This window comes from Cervus canadensis, chromosome 11, assembly GCF_019320065.1.
Source record: "Cervus canadensis isolate Bull #8, Minnesota chromosome 11, ASM1932006v1, whole genome shotgun sequence".
NCBI classification, from domain to species: Eukaryota; Metazoa; Chordata; class Mammalia; order Artiodactyla; family Cervidae; genus Cervus; species Cervus canadensis.
In genome coordinates this window covers 14,235,000-14,250,463 of record NC_057396.1, presented here as the reverse complement: position 1 = coordinate 14,250,463, position 15,464 = coordinate 14,235,000, and the positions used below count along the sequence as shown (strand labels likewise).

Here is a 15,464-nt window from a genome sequence, read left to right as displayed (position 1 = left end):
AAGAAATCAAAGACAATACAAACAGATGGAGATATAAACGATGTTCTTGAATTGGAAGAATCAATATTGTGAAAATGACTACACTACCCAAAGCAATCCATAGACTCAACAAAATCTGAATCAAATTGCTAGTGGTACTGTTCAGAGAATTTGAACAAAAAAATTCACAATTTGTATGGAAACAAGACACAAAACCCCTAATAGCCAAAACAATCTTGAGAAAGAAAAATGGAGCTGGGAGGATCAACCTTCTGGACTTCAGAATTTACTACAAAGCTATTTTCATCAAACAGTATGGTACTGGCACAAGAACAGAAATATAGATCAATGGAACAAGATAACAAAGGCCAGAAATAAACTCATGCACCTATGGGCACCTTATCTTGGCAAAGCAGTCAAAAATATGAAATGGTGGAAAGACAGCCTCTTCATTAATATTGCTGGAAAAATAGGACAACTACATGTAAAAGAATGAAACTAGAACACTTCCTAACACCATACATGAAAATAAATTCAAAATGGATTAAAGACTTAAGTGAAAGCCCAGAAACTATAAAGATCTTAAAGGAAAACATAGGCAGTATACTCTTTGACTACATGATCCTCTATGACCCATCTGCTAGGGTAATGGAAATAAAAATAAACATATCGGACCAAATTAAACTTAAAGCTTTTTCACAACAAAGGAAACAATAAAAAGATTAAAAGATAACCCTCAGGATGGGAGTAAATAATTGCAAATAAAACTGACAAAGGATTGATCTGCAGAATATATATGCAGGTCATATGGCTCAATTAGGAAAACAAACAGCCCAATGAAAAAAGGGCAAAAGACCCAAAGAGATAATTCTCCAAAAAAGACATAGAGATGGGCAAAAGCACATGAAAAGATGCTCAATATCACTAATTATTAGGGAAATGAAAATAAAAATTAACTGAAGTATGACCTTATACCAGTCAGAATGCCCACCATCAAAAAAATGTACAAAACAATAAATGCTGGAGAGGATGTGGAGAAAAATGGAACCCTTTTGCATTGTTGGTAGGAATGTAAATTGATACAACCACTAAGAAGTACAGTTTTCCTTAGAAAACAAGAACTAAAACTACCACATGATTCAACAACTCCACTACTGGGCATATACCCCAAGGAAATCATGATTGAAAAAGACACATGTACACAAAGGATAATTGCAGCACCACTTACAATAGCTCGGACATGGATGCAACCTAGATGTCCACTGACAGATAAGTGGATTTAGATGCTGTGATACATATGTACAATGGAATGTTACTCATAAAAGGAACACATCTGAGTCATTTCTAATGAGGTGGATGAACCTAGAGTCTATCACACAGAGTGAAGTAAGACTGAAAGAGAAAAACAGATATCATATATTAATGCATCTATATGGAATCTAGAAAGATGGTACTGATGAACTATTTGCAGAGCTGAAATGGAGACACAGTGGGGGAGGGAGAGGGTGGGACAAACTGAGAGAACAGCATTGAAATATGTACATTGCCATATATAAAAAGATAGCCAATGGGAAACTGAGATCCCTGTATGATCCATGGATCTCAGACCTGGTGCTCTGTGACAACCTAGAGGTGGTGGATTATGTGGGAGGTAGGAGGGAGGTTCCAAGTGGGGAGATGCGTATACCTATTGTGGAGTAAAGCTGATGTATGGCAGAAACCAGCACAACACTGTAAAGCTTATCCTCTAATTGAATATAAATTAAGGTATATACACTGCAAGGGATCCAACCAGTCCATCCTAAAGGAGATCAGTCCTGGGTGTTCATTGGAAGGACTGATGTTGAAGCTGAAACTCCAATACTTTGGCCACCTCATGCGAAGAGCTGACTCATTTGAAAAGACCCTGATGCTGGGAAAGATTGAGGGCAGGAGGAGAAGGGGACGACAGAGGATGAGGTGGTTGGATGGCATCACCAACTCAATGTACATGGGTTTGGGTAGACTCCGGCAGTTGGTGATGGACAGGGAGGCCTGGAGTGCTGCAGTTCATGTGGTTGCAAAGAGTTGGACATGACTGAGCGACTGAACTGATATACATAATATATAATTATGATCATTATATACATAATTATTATATTATATATAATAATCACATCAATTATTATAAATAATTGGATTTATAACATGCAGAATACTACTACAAAGAGGACAAAGTGGAGGGAGGGGCAGTAGGGAACAATGTAAGATTAAAACTGTTATAGTCCATGAGTGCTAGGTCAGCACAAATTTGAAGGGTACTGCAATATTATATGGGCTTCCCCAATGGCTCAGTGAATAAAGAATTCACTTGCCAATACAGGAGACACAGGAGATGTGGGTTTGATCCCTGAGTCAGGAAGATCCCCTACAGGAAGAAATGGCAACCCATTCCAGTATTCTTGCCTGGAGAATCCCATGAACAGAAGAGCCCAGTGGACTACAGTCCATGGGGTCGCAAAGAGTCAGACACAACTGAGCACACATGCATAGATATCTACGTGATATTATATGGGCTTTCCAGGTGGCACCAGTGGTAAAGAACCCACCAGCCAATGCAGGAGACATAAGAGACCAGGGTTCGATTCCTGTGTTGAGAAGATGCCCTGGAGGAATGCATGGCAACCCACTCCAGTATTCCTGCCTGGAGAATCCCATGGACAGAGGGGCCCGGCAGGCTATATTCCACAGGATTGCATAGAGTTGGACACAACTGAAGTGATTTAGCATGCATGAACACGTGAGATATTATATACTGTAATCTGTAAAACAACCACTAATAAAATTAAAAAAAACAGTAAGAAACTAAAATGGCATTCTAAAAATGTTTAATCCAAAAAGGTATTAAAGAAGGAATATAGGAACAAGAAGATATGAGACATAAAGAAAACAAATTGCAATATGTTAGATAAAATCCAACCAAATCAACAATTACATTAAATGTGAATATGCTACAATCCAATCAAAAGGCAGAGATTATCAGATTGTATAAAAAAGTGAAAGTCAACTATAGGAGTCAATAAGAAGTGACACACTTTAGAATAAAAAATAAAGGTCCAAAAGAATAAAAAAAAAAATAGAGGTCCAAAGGAAAGGGGCAGAAGAAAACAAACCATACAATGTTAACTGTACATCAAATTTGAAAAGAAGAAATGGTATTAACCCAATGTATTTTATAAAAAGGGTTTTAAAAACAAATACTTCTCAACTAATTTTTTGAGTCCAGAGACATCACAAGAAGAAGTAAAGACTGGAGGGAAGAAAAAGATTCAAAAATAGACTGAAAATGAATAAAGAAACTATTTGAATTCTTGGATTATATGACCCTCTATGTAAAAAGTCCTAATGAATTGACCCGTCCAATTCAATATCAAACTATTCTGAATTTAGGAAGGTCATAAGACTTAAGATCAATATACAAGTATAATATATATTCCATTATTATAAGAAAAATAAAATTTCAAAACATCCCATCCATGATAAGATGAAGAATAAAAATAAACAAAAACGTGCAAGAACTGTACAATGAAAACCATAAAACATTTCTTGACAAAGTGAAAGCTCTAAAGGAGTTGAGAAATATTCTCATGGAATGGAAGGCAACATTGTTAGGATGACTACACTTTCCAAATTGATCTATAAATTCAGTACAATCCCTATCAAAATTCCAAAAGTATTTTATGAATCTAAAGGCAGATCATAAAATTATGTGGAAACACAAGGGATCTAGAATAGTCAAAATAATTTCAAAAAGGAATAAATTTGGAAGACTTAGAATATCCATTTACAAAACTTATTTTGATACAGTAATCAACACACCTTGCTGTGAGCATGAAGTCAGATATTTTAAAATAGAAAATAGGAAACCTAGAAATATTTTAGTCAATTAATTTTGACAAAGTTACAGGGGCAATTCATTGATGAAATGATAATTTTCTCAAAAACTGGTGAAACAATTTGATGTCTATGTGCAAAAAAAAACAAACAACAAAAATTTGGGCACTGATGACATACACAAAATATACCTCAAAATGGATCTAAAATCTAAATGTAAGATTGTAAAACATTTAGATGGAGAAAATATCTTTGATCCTGAGTTATACAAAAGTTTTATTAGGTAGCATACTAAAAGCATGATCCATAAAAGGAAATAATGTTACCATCAAAATTTAAGCTTTTATATTTCAAAGACAGCACTGTTTGAAGTCAACACAATACTCAGACTGTATATTATTTTTAAGAAACTATAATTCAATAATAGGGACACAATTAGATATAGAAAAAATATTGATTATACATTTAACAGAAAAAAATATACCACTAGCTAATAAGCACAAGAAAAGATGCTTAACATCATTAGTCATCAGGGGAATGACTGAACATCATTAGTCATCAGGAAAATGTACATTAAATCCCTATCACTCAGAACGCGCTAGGATGATTATGATCAAAAAGAGTGATAATATCAAGATCCAGTGAGAATATAAAGAAAACTTAAATCTGCATACATTACTGGCGAAATGTGAAATGCCATGGCCTCTTGGGTAAACAGTGTGGTGATTTCTTTAAAAACTAAAACATATACTTACCATATCACATAGCAATTCCTCTCCTAGGAATTGAACTAAGAGAATAGAAATATATACAACAAAACTCTTGTATTCAAATGTTCATTGCAACATTATTAATAGTAGCCAAAATGTGAAAACAATCCAGTGTCCATCAACTCTTAAACAAACTGTGGTATATCCATACAATGGAATACTGTTCAGTCCTAAAAAGGAAAAAATTGCTCATACATGGTACAACATGAATAAACTTCAAAAACATTATGCCAGACCAAAAAAAAAAAAGACTACATTTTATGATAACATTTATAAGAAATGTGTAGAAAAGGCATCTCTAGAGATGAAAGTAGACCAGTAGTTGCCTGGAGTTGGGAGTTAGAGCAGGGATTGACTGCAAATGGGCACAGGATTTTTGGCGTGATAAAGTATTCTAAAATGGAGTCTTTATCATAGTTACACAATTAAATACATTTACTAATAATAACTGTACCATATACTTATAAAAAATGTTAGTGTGACTAGAGAGCACCATAAAAATCAGGAAGTAGATGACACACTCAAAACATCTGCTCAAATTTTAATTTACTGAATCTGAAATCTACCAGGTAAATAAAATAATACTGTTAAAAACAAAAGGAACAATTAAAGAAAAATTCTGAACAATTTTTAACTAAAGGGGCTAATTTCCCACTCATCAGAACCTACACTAGAACTAAATAATATCTGAAAGTAAGAGCACTTTCTTTTGTAAGTTCAAACATGTAGACTTTCTTGCCAACAAAAATAAAAACACAGCAAAATGCATATATTAAGCATGAGGATTACTATAAGGAATATATTATTCACCATGCAATCGCCTACCTTGTTCTTTAAATATACAGAATAAGTAACTATACAGTAATATAACATACAGAATAAGTAACTATATAGTAATATAACATCTACTATATAATAATTTTAACATTACTGGCATTGAATCAAGAAAAAAATACCAGGATAAGCCTCAGTAATATCTGCAACAGAATTTCAATTTGGAAGTAGTAATATCAAGGCGACAGAGTAAGTGGATGTGGCATTCATCTCTCCACGAAAAACACATCAAAAATAAATATGTATGTTGACAAATTCTCACTGAAAACTAACTCTAGACTAGCAGAAGGACTCCTGTTCAAACAAAAGTGTAAGGAAAATAAATATGCAATTGAGCAGGAAAGGAAGCAATTGAGTTGGGGTTTGTGTCCAGGGAGGGGACTCGGATAAAAAAGGGCAATTACATGAGCCGACACTCAGGTGAAAACCCTGGGGAGTAAGCATGTGAAGTCACAGGCTGGGCATCCCAGTCCTGGACCTATATGGAGAAGATACACCCCTGAGTCTAGGTGGAGGTCCACTGCAACAAACAGAAAGTTAGGGAAAAGACTGGACTCTGTTCCTGAAGTGTGCACACATGCTAGCTAGTCCTTGAGGCAGGACAGAGATAGGTCTGCTCTGCTGGGGATCCTGCAACTGACTCTCAACATGCCCCAAAATGAGCAAAGTGAACACCCTACACTTGCTTATTCCATGTCACAGCATGGCACTGAATCTAGGGTGAGAAGGACCAGAGAAAAGATTTGACCATGGGACACGGAGGCAACCCAGTCTCAAGAAGGAAGTTGGTGCTTACTCAAGCAGTACCTCAGAAGCAGTCCAGATATCTGATGGTGAGCACTAGACCACAGCTAAATGCAACACACACCAAGAATCCACCTAGGACCCCACCAGCCCAGGAAAGAAGCTTCACAAGAGAGTGTGGATGGTGGAAGCAGAGGGTAATGATTTTCTGTGAGTAACAAAGGAGACTTGCACCAGAGGCTATAGACACCTACACATGCAGTGCATCAGACCTCTGGGCACTATGCAACTCCTCTGATGCAAAAGTCTCTGGTCAGAGAGAGGGGAAAATACATACCTAACAGAGCCACAACAAGGCCAACCCTCTAGGCTTCTGCTCCTGGACCTTGAGACAAAACTTCTACCTCTGGCAGGGCAGTGATGGCCACTGAGCAGAGAGGAAGTCCCACTCACACACAGTGCTGTCTCTAGCCATTCTATCTGGATCCCCACCAGTTATTAATAACAAGGTGATAGACACCAGCACACATCTAGGAAAGATGTGATTGTTGTCCATGTCAAGTTCAGTCCTCCAGTCAAAGGTGCACACTTTGCAGAGATATGTTTCCATATAAGAAAATACCTTCAAAACTGCAATAGGTAACTGTTTTAACTAAATTCATAGAAGTACAGAAAGGTAACTAAAATTACAAGGCTGAGGAACTGCTCTTAATTGAAAGGGCCAGAGTAAACCATTGGAAAAAAATAATGAAACAAACAATTCTTTAGATAAAGAATCTAAAACATTGGTAATAAAAATGTTAACTGCATTAGGGAGAAGAAATGATCTAAACACTGATCATTTCAACAAGGAACTAGAAAATATAAAAAGGCCCAATCATGAATGAATACAATAGCTGAAATAAAAAACATACTACAAGGAATTAAAAGCAGACTAAGTGATACATAAAGAAAGCTGCACACTGAAGAATTGATGCTTTTGAACTGTGGTGTTGAAGACTCTTGAGAGGCCCTTGGAATGCAATGATATCCAACCAGTCCATCCTAAAGGAAATCAGTCCTAAATATTCATTGGAAGGACTGATGCTGAAACTGAAGCTCCAATACTTTGGCCACCTGATGTGAAGAACTGACTCATTAGAAAAGTCCCTGAGGCTGGGAACAATTGAAGGCAGGAGGAAAAGGGGACGGCAGAGGATGAGAAGGTTGGATGATATGGAAAACGGAATGATGGCAATCACCCAATCAGAAGAGCAGAGAGAAAAATAAATCTCAGAAGAAGAAAGTAAGAGATTTTTAAAACAACGTTAAGCATTCCAAAATTTGCACTACAGGTGTCCAGAAAGGAAAAAGAGAGGGAAGGGGATTGAAAATGTATTTTGAGAAATTATGACTGAAAACTTCCCAAACATATGGAAGGAAATAGATATCCAGGCACAGGAATCACGGAGTTCCAAACATGATGAACCCAAACAGACCTGCACCAAGATATATTATAATTGAAATGGGAAAAGTTAAGGAGAGAATTCCAAAGACAGCAAGATAAAAATAAAGATACATAGGAAATACATATATTAAAATAAATATATATATTTATATGAAAGATATAAATGAAACCCTCATAAGGCTTTCAGCTAATTTCTCTACAGAAATTTTACAGATCATAAGGACTATATATATGCTGTCTATAAGAAACTCACTTTGGACCTAAAGACACATATAGACTGAAAATGAGAGGATAGAAACATATATTCCAGGCAAATGGGAAGCAAAGGAAAGCTGGAGTAGCAATCATCATATAAGACAAAACAGACCTTAAAATAAAGAAAATTTCAAGAGATAAGGAAGGACACTACATAATGATCAAGGGATCAATCCAAGAGGAAGACATAACAATTGTAAATATCTATGCACCCAACACAGGGGCACCTCAATACATAAAACAAACACTAACAGACATAAAAGGAGAAACTGACAGTAACAGATTAATAATAGGAGACTTTAACACCCCACTCACACCAATGGACAGATCATCAAAACAGAAAATTAATAAGGAAACACATGTCTTCAATGATACATTAGATGAGATGGATCTTACTGATATCTTCAGGACATTCCATTCAAATGCAGAAGAACACAGCTTCTTCTCAAGTTCACATGGAACATTCTCCAGGATAGACAACATCTTGCATCACAAACCAATCCTTTGTAAATTTAAGAAAATTTTAATCATATCAAGCATCTTCTCCAACCACAATGCTACGAAACTAGATATCAATTACAAGAAAAAAACTGCAAGAAACAGAAACAGATGGAGATTAAACAACACGTTTGTAAATAACCAACAGGTTACTAAAGAATCAAAAGGGAAATAAAAAAAATTCTAAAAACAAATGACAATGAAAATATGAGAACTCAAATCCTATGGGATGCAGCAAAAGCAGTCCTAAGAGGGAAATTTATAGCAATACAATCCTACCTCAAGAAACAAGAAAAACATTGAATAAAAACCTAATTTTACACCTAAAACAACTGGAAAAAGAACAAAAAACCCTCAAAATTAGTATAAGGAAAGAAATCATAAAGATCAGAGCAGAAATAAATGAAAAAGAAATGAAAGAATAGTAAAGATTAATAAGACTAAAAACTGATTTTTTGAGAAGATAAAAAAAATTGATAAACCTTCAGCCAGACTCATCAAGAAAAAAAGAGAGAAGAATCAAATCAACAAACTCAGAAATGAAAAAGGAGAGGTTATAACAGAAAATGTAGAAACACAAAGGATTGTAAGAGACTATTATGGAAAATTCTATCAAACATTTAGAGAAGAGCTAATGCCTATCCTTCTAAAACTCTTTCAAAAAATTGCAGAGGAAGGAACACTTCCAAACTCATTCTACAATGACACAATCACCCTGATACCAAAACCAATTCAGAGACAACACAAAAAAAGAAACCTACATGCCAATATCACTGATGAACATAGATGCAAAAATCCTCAACAAAATTTTAGCAAACAGAATTTAGCAACACATCAAAAAGCTCATATACCATGATAAGGTTGGATTTATTCCAGGAATGCAAGGATTCTTCATTATATGTAAATCAATCAATGTGATACACCATATTAACAAATTGAAAGATAAAAACTATATGATAATCTCAATAGATGCAGAAAAAGCCTTTGACATTATTAAGTACCAATTTATGATTAAAACTTCAAAAAATGGACATAGAAGGAACCTTCCTCAACCTAGTAAAGGCCATATATGATAAGCCTATAGCAAATGTTATTCTCAATGGTGAAAAGCTGAAAGCATTGTCCCTAAGATCAGGAGTAAGACAAGGGTGTCCACTTTTACCACTATTATTCAACATAGTTCTGGATGTCCTAGTTACAGGAATCAGAGAAGAAAAGGAAATAAAAGAAATCCAGATCAGAAAAGAAGAAGTAAAGCTCTCACTGTTTGCAGATGACATGATACTGTACATAGAAGGCCCTAAAGATAGAACCAGAAAATTACTAGAGCTAATCAGTGAATTTAGCAAAGTTTCAGGATACAAAATCAAGACAGAGAAATAACTTGCATTTCTATATACTAACAATGAAAAATCCGAAAGAGAAATTAGGGAATCAATCCCATTCACCATTGCAACAAAAAGAATTAAATATCTAGGCATAAATTTATGTAAGGAGACAAAAGAACTGTGCACAGAATATTATAAGACACTGATGAAAGAAATCAAAGATGACATAAACAGATGAAGAGATATTCCATGTTCCTGGGTAAGAAGAATCAATATTGTGAAAATGTCTATACTACCAAAGGCAATCTACAGATTCAATGTGACCCCCATCTAATTACCAATGACATTTTTCACAGAACTAGAACAAAAAATTTCACAATTCATATGGAAACACAAAAGACCCAGAGTAGCCAAAGCAGTCTTGAGAAAGAAGAATGGAGCTGGAGGAATCAAGCTTCCTGACTTCAGACTATACTACAAAGCTACAGTCATTAAGACAGTATGGTACTGGCATAAAAACAGAAACATAGACAAATGGAACAAGATGGAAAGTCCAGAAATAAACCCATTCACCTATGGGTACCTTATTTTTGACAAAGGAGGCAAGAATAAACAATAGGGCAAAGACAACCTCTTCAATTAATGGTGCCGGGGAAACTGAACAACTATATGCAAAACAATGAAATTAGAACACTTCCTAACACCAAACACATAGATGAAATGAATTAAAGACCTAAATGTAAGACCAGAAACTATAAAACTCTTAGAGGAAAACACAGGCAGAACACTTGATGACATAAATCAAAGCAAGATCCTCTATGACCCACCTCCTTGAGTAATGAAAATAAAGACCAAAGTAATGGAAATAAATAAAGACCAAGTGAGACCCAATTAAACTTAAAATCTTTTGCACAGCAAAGGAAACTATAAGCAAGATGAAAAGACAACCCTGAGAATGGGAGAAAATAAAAGCAACTGAAACAACTGGCAAAGGATTAATGTCCAAAATACACAAGCAACTCATACAACTCAATACCAGAAACACAAACAACCCAGTCAAAAAGGGAGCAGAAGACCTAAACAGACATTTCACCAAAGAAAACACACAGATCGCTAACAAACTCATGAAAAGATGCTCAACATCACTCATTACTAGAGAAACGCAAATCAAAACTACAATGAGATATCACCTCATACCAGTCAGAATAGCCATCTCAAAAAGTCTACAAACAATAAATGCTGGAGAGGGTGTGGAGAAAAGAGAACACTCTTGCACTGTTGGCGGGAATGTAAATTGACACAGCCACTATGGAAGATGGTATGGTGGTGGTGGTTTAGTCACTAAGTCGGGTCCAACTCTTGTGACCCCATGGACTGTAGCCTGCCAGGCTCCTTTGTCCATGGAATTTTCCAGGCAAGAATACTGGAGTGGGTTGCCATTTCCATGGGAGAACATGGATCTTCCTGACCCAGGAATCGAACCCAGGTCTCCTGCATTGCAGGTAGATTCTTTACCAGCTGAGCTATGAGGGAAGCCCAGAAGATGGTATGGAGATTCCTTAAAAAGCTAGGAATAAAACCACCATATGACACAGCAATCCCACTCCTAGGCAAATACTCTGAGGAAACCAAAATTGAAAAAGACATGTGTATCCCATTGTTCACTGCAGCACTGTTTACAATACCTAGAACATGGAAGTATCCTAGATGGCCATTGACATGAATGGATAAAGACACTGTGGTACATAAACACAATGGAATATTACTCAGCCATAAAAAGGAATTCATATGAGTCAGTTCTAATGGGGTGGATGAACCTAGAACCTATTATACAAAGTGAAGTGAGTCAGAAAGAGAAAGATAAATGTTGTATTCTAATGCATATATACAGAATCTAGAAAAATGGTACTGAAGAATTTATTTACAGGGCAGCAATGGTGAAACAGACATAGATAACAGACTTATGGACATGGGGAGAGGGGAGGATAGGGTGAGATGTATGGAAAGAGTAACATGGAATCTCACATTACCATATGTAAAATAGCCAACAAGAATTTGCTGTATGGCTCAGGAAACTCAAACAGGGGGTCTGTATCAACCTACAGGGGTGCGATGGGGAGTAAAATGGGAAGGAGGTTCAAAAGGGAGGGATATATGTATACTCATAGCTGATTCATGTTGAGGTTTGACAGAAAACAAAATTCTGTGAAGCAATTATCCTTCAATAAAAAAAAATTAAAAAAAAAGAAAGCTAGGGACTTAAAATAATGATAGTCTGTAAATAAAAAAGCAGATTCAAACAAAAATCCTATAGAATTTGTGACAGTCTTCTAGTCATTATTAAGGCGATAAACCCAAATCATATTTCATGATGCTGTTAGGCAGACTTGGTACTTCTCCAAAATTATTCAACCTACTGATCTCCAGTACTTACTTCCATAAGGCAAGAAGAGAGGAGAATGGATAGGAAGAATGTTAAAAGAGGAAAGGAACAATAATTATAACAGTGGTAGAATTAATAATAATGAGCATTTAATCGACACTTAACCCTGAAGCCAAGGCTATAAGAATTTTACATGGATTATATCACTTAATCTTTTCAAATAACTCTCTAAGATAGGCAGCCTAAGTTGTCAGAGAATTATTTAACTTAGTCCTAATAACAGATTGAGCTTTTCCTGGTTGAAAATCAGATTCCCCTTTCCTTCTCTTTGGAAATCTATTAGATCCCTCTCAGCGACATTCTTGCTACTGGTAATCAACACATGTCTTTAGACCTTATTACTGCAGAATAAAGATATAAATTCTCTGAAACTAAGATGATGACTACCTCACCAAATTGCTCACAGGAGTATTCTACCTCTAGCTATATAGTTAACCCTAACTGACAACACAAAATGACAAAGATCATGGTTTAGCGAAAGCAACACAGTTCACTCTGAAAATGATTTACCATCATTCAGCTGTATGATTAGCTCTTGTTTTTTGTTGCTTTTCTTTTTGATGGAGAGGGGTGGTAGCTAACTGATAGTATGTGCATAGCCAAAACAGCTACATTCCAATGAAAGCCTTCACTGTAGACTAAAGAATAAATATCTTACACTGTTGAAAAATAGCACTTTCTTATAAAAGTCCAATATAAAACTGGAAACTTCAGACAACTATTAACAAGGCCAGCAATTATGGAAAAAATCATGAATCAAGGCCAAATTTATCAATGGGATCATAATTTTTAATTCTGATTTTCTTCTTTTCATGTTTTAGAAAACTACAATTTTGGCACTAAAATAACTGAAAAATATTACTCATCTGGTTAAGATTCCATGTCATAACTTTATTGACTATAATTTTGTTTGTGCTAACTGTAGCCTCCTGAATGTCTCATTCTAGCAAACCCAGGTGGATAAGTAGAAATGTAAACAGAATAAGAGGACTGCTATCCCTATTTTAAACAAAAATACTGTCTATTGCTGCTTTATTTTTAAACAGCCACTAACATATTTAAATTATAATTGGATCTTCTTAATGAGCAGTTTCTTATTATTGGAACTTGCAGGGGGCCTTGACATTTGAGTCATCATCTCATTGTGTCTATTTCTTACTGTGATATAAAAATTATATAGACATACAAGCCAGATTAAATATGGGGGGGGGGACTTGAAGCGGTAACTTTAAATTGAATTGACTGTTCTAAAATCTATAAAATATATAAAGCAATCAACATTGACAATAATATATTTTACTTCAAGCACATTTTCAATAATATTAACTTCAATTTTAAGGCCCAAAATACTTCAAACCCTCCTAGCCAAATATTGTACTTCTAGAAAACAAAACTGCAGCTTTAATATTCCCTACACTTAAAAAATAGAATAATTCCAGTGTATTCTCTCAAGGAGTGAAAATGTTCTAAAGAAATGCCTCTTTTTCAACACTAAAATTTAATTAAAAGTTTTGATAGTCACTTAATATATTATTCTGCATATTAAGAAAAATTGGATGTAAACCAGAGTTCCTAGGTTGTGAAATTTAGAGCATAACATATTCAAAGTGTAGCTAGCTTTTACTTGTATTTATTTAAGGATAAGGCAAGCAATTCCCACAATGTTGAAGTGAGTCTTAAGTATTCCTCTCAGAGCTTGACTCAATCAGTGGAAATATTCATGGATTTATAGTATCAGGTCTTTAGTAAATCCTATCATTTTTGTAATTACTATGGCTAGTAATAATAAATGTCAGCTTTTTATATGGTGAAATAGATTAATGAAAGAAGCAGACAGTATGCAAAACAGCTGGGAATAGGGTCAAGTCTCTCTACATATATCCAGAAACCAGTAATTTTCTAAATGGCACTCTAGGTTCTCTTGCCTAAATAATTATAAGTACCACCTGCACGTAATATACTAAAAGAATTATGAAATCTGCCAGTTCCTATCACCCGTATCAAGTCCATGGCCACTTACCTTGTCTTTATTCTCAGTGCCAGAAGCCTCAGGCTTGGTCCTAATCACAAATGGGGTGGACAGGCGCAGCAGAACCCTTTCGAAGGTGGCATTAACCTTCGGAGAAATGATCTCAAAGCAGTCCTCAAACTTGAGCACTTTGTGAGTGTCACATCGGAGCTGCTTCCTTAGGCCTTCCCCCAGCTGAAGGACTGACATGTGGGGGTCAAACATCAAGTGAAAAGGGAAGGCTCTGCAGAAGGTGTTGATGCTAATTCTGAGGTCCGCAGGAACTTGGGATGTTCCCTGTGGAAGGTTCTTCGTGATATTAGCATTTTCACATTGTCTGATAAGGAAAGCAAGGCCATTACAGTTGCCTGGGTTTGAACCATCAGAGCACAGTTTCTCAGCAACCTGGTTCACTTCCACATCCAGCCGATAGATCTTCTTTCCTGCAGCCTTAATCATTCCAAGCATTGCAAACCCCACAATGTGGTGAGGGTGGAAGTAGTGGAGTATAAGAGTACCTTCGGGGAGTTCTTTGCATAGGAATGATGGTGACTCTAGAGTGGCCTGTTTTCCAAAAGAAGTTCTAATATGTTCCAATAAAGCATCAAAGCCATTAAAAAAGTCCTGCAATGTGCCACCTACAGCTCGGAGGACTCTCTCATTGTCATCAAAGCATATATTAAAGAATTCCTCACCAAATCTTTCTTGGATTTCCTCAAACTTCAAACCTAGAGGTAAATGGAAGCAAATGTTAATAAGATATAATACAAGTAATTGAATTTATAGCTTTTTAAATGTTTATCAGAAGAGGTAGCTAGTGACCAAAGCAAGAGAAGCAGTCCCCTTGGGTACACAAATTTCCCAAATAGGTTAAGTCATTCATTTTGATTTAGAGAAAGTAAATTTCAGTTCATCTTCTGGATGCTTCTAAGATGTTAAAGAGCATAAACATTTTGTTGTTGTTTGATTTTAAATATACTATTTTTAGAGTAGTTTTAGATACATAGGAAAATTTAGCTGAAAGTAAACATATTGTCCATGTACCCCCTGTTCACTTCCCACACACAACCTCCTCCCCTGGAAACTTGATATTGTACACTACAGTGGTACATTTGTTACAATCAATGAACCTATATTTATATAACATTATCATCCAAAGTTCATAGTTTACATTAGGATTCACTCTTGATGTTATATATCCTTGAGTTTTGACAAATGTGTAATAATATGTGCCCACCATTTCAGTATCATGCAGAGTAGTTTTGCTGCCCTGAAATCCGTTGTG

At 35.6% G+C, this 15,464-nt stretch overlaps 1 protein-coding gene across 1 annotated transcript in view; it reads right to left on the bottom strand.

The window, feature by feature from the left end:
* GUCY1A2 (guanylate cyclase 1 soluble subunit alpha 2) overlaps nucleotides 1-15,464 on the bottom strand; it is a 437,093-nt gene that overhangs the window by 271,291 nt on the left and 150,338 nt on the right. Inside the window, exon 4 of the mRNA XM_043481195.1 lies at nucleotides 14,192-14,907. Within this exon, the coding sequence (XP_043337130.1) occupies nucleotides 14,192-14,907 (716 nt within the window). The remainder of the gene's footprint in view (nucleotides 1-14,191; nucleotides 14,908-15,464) is intronic.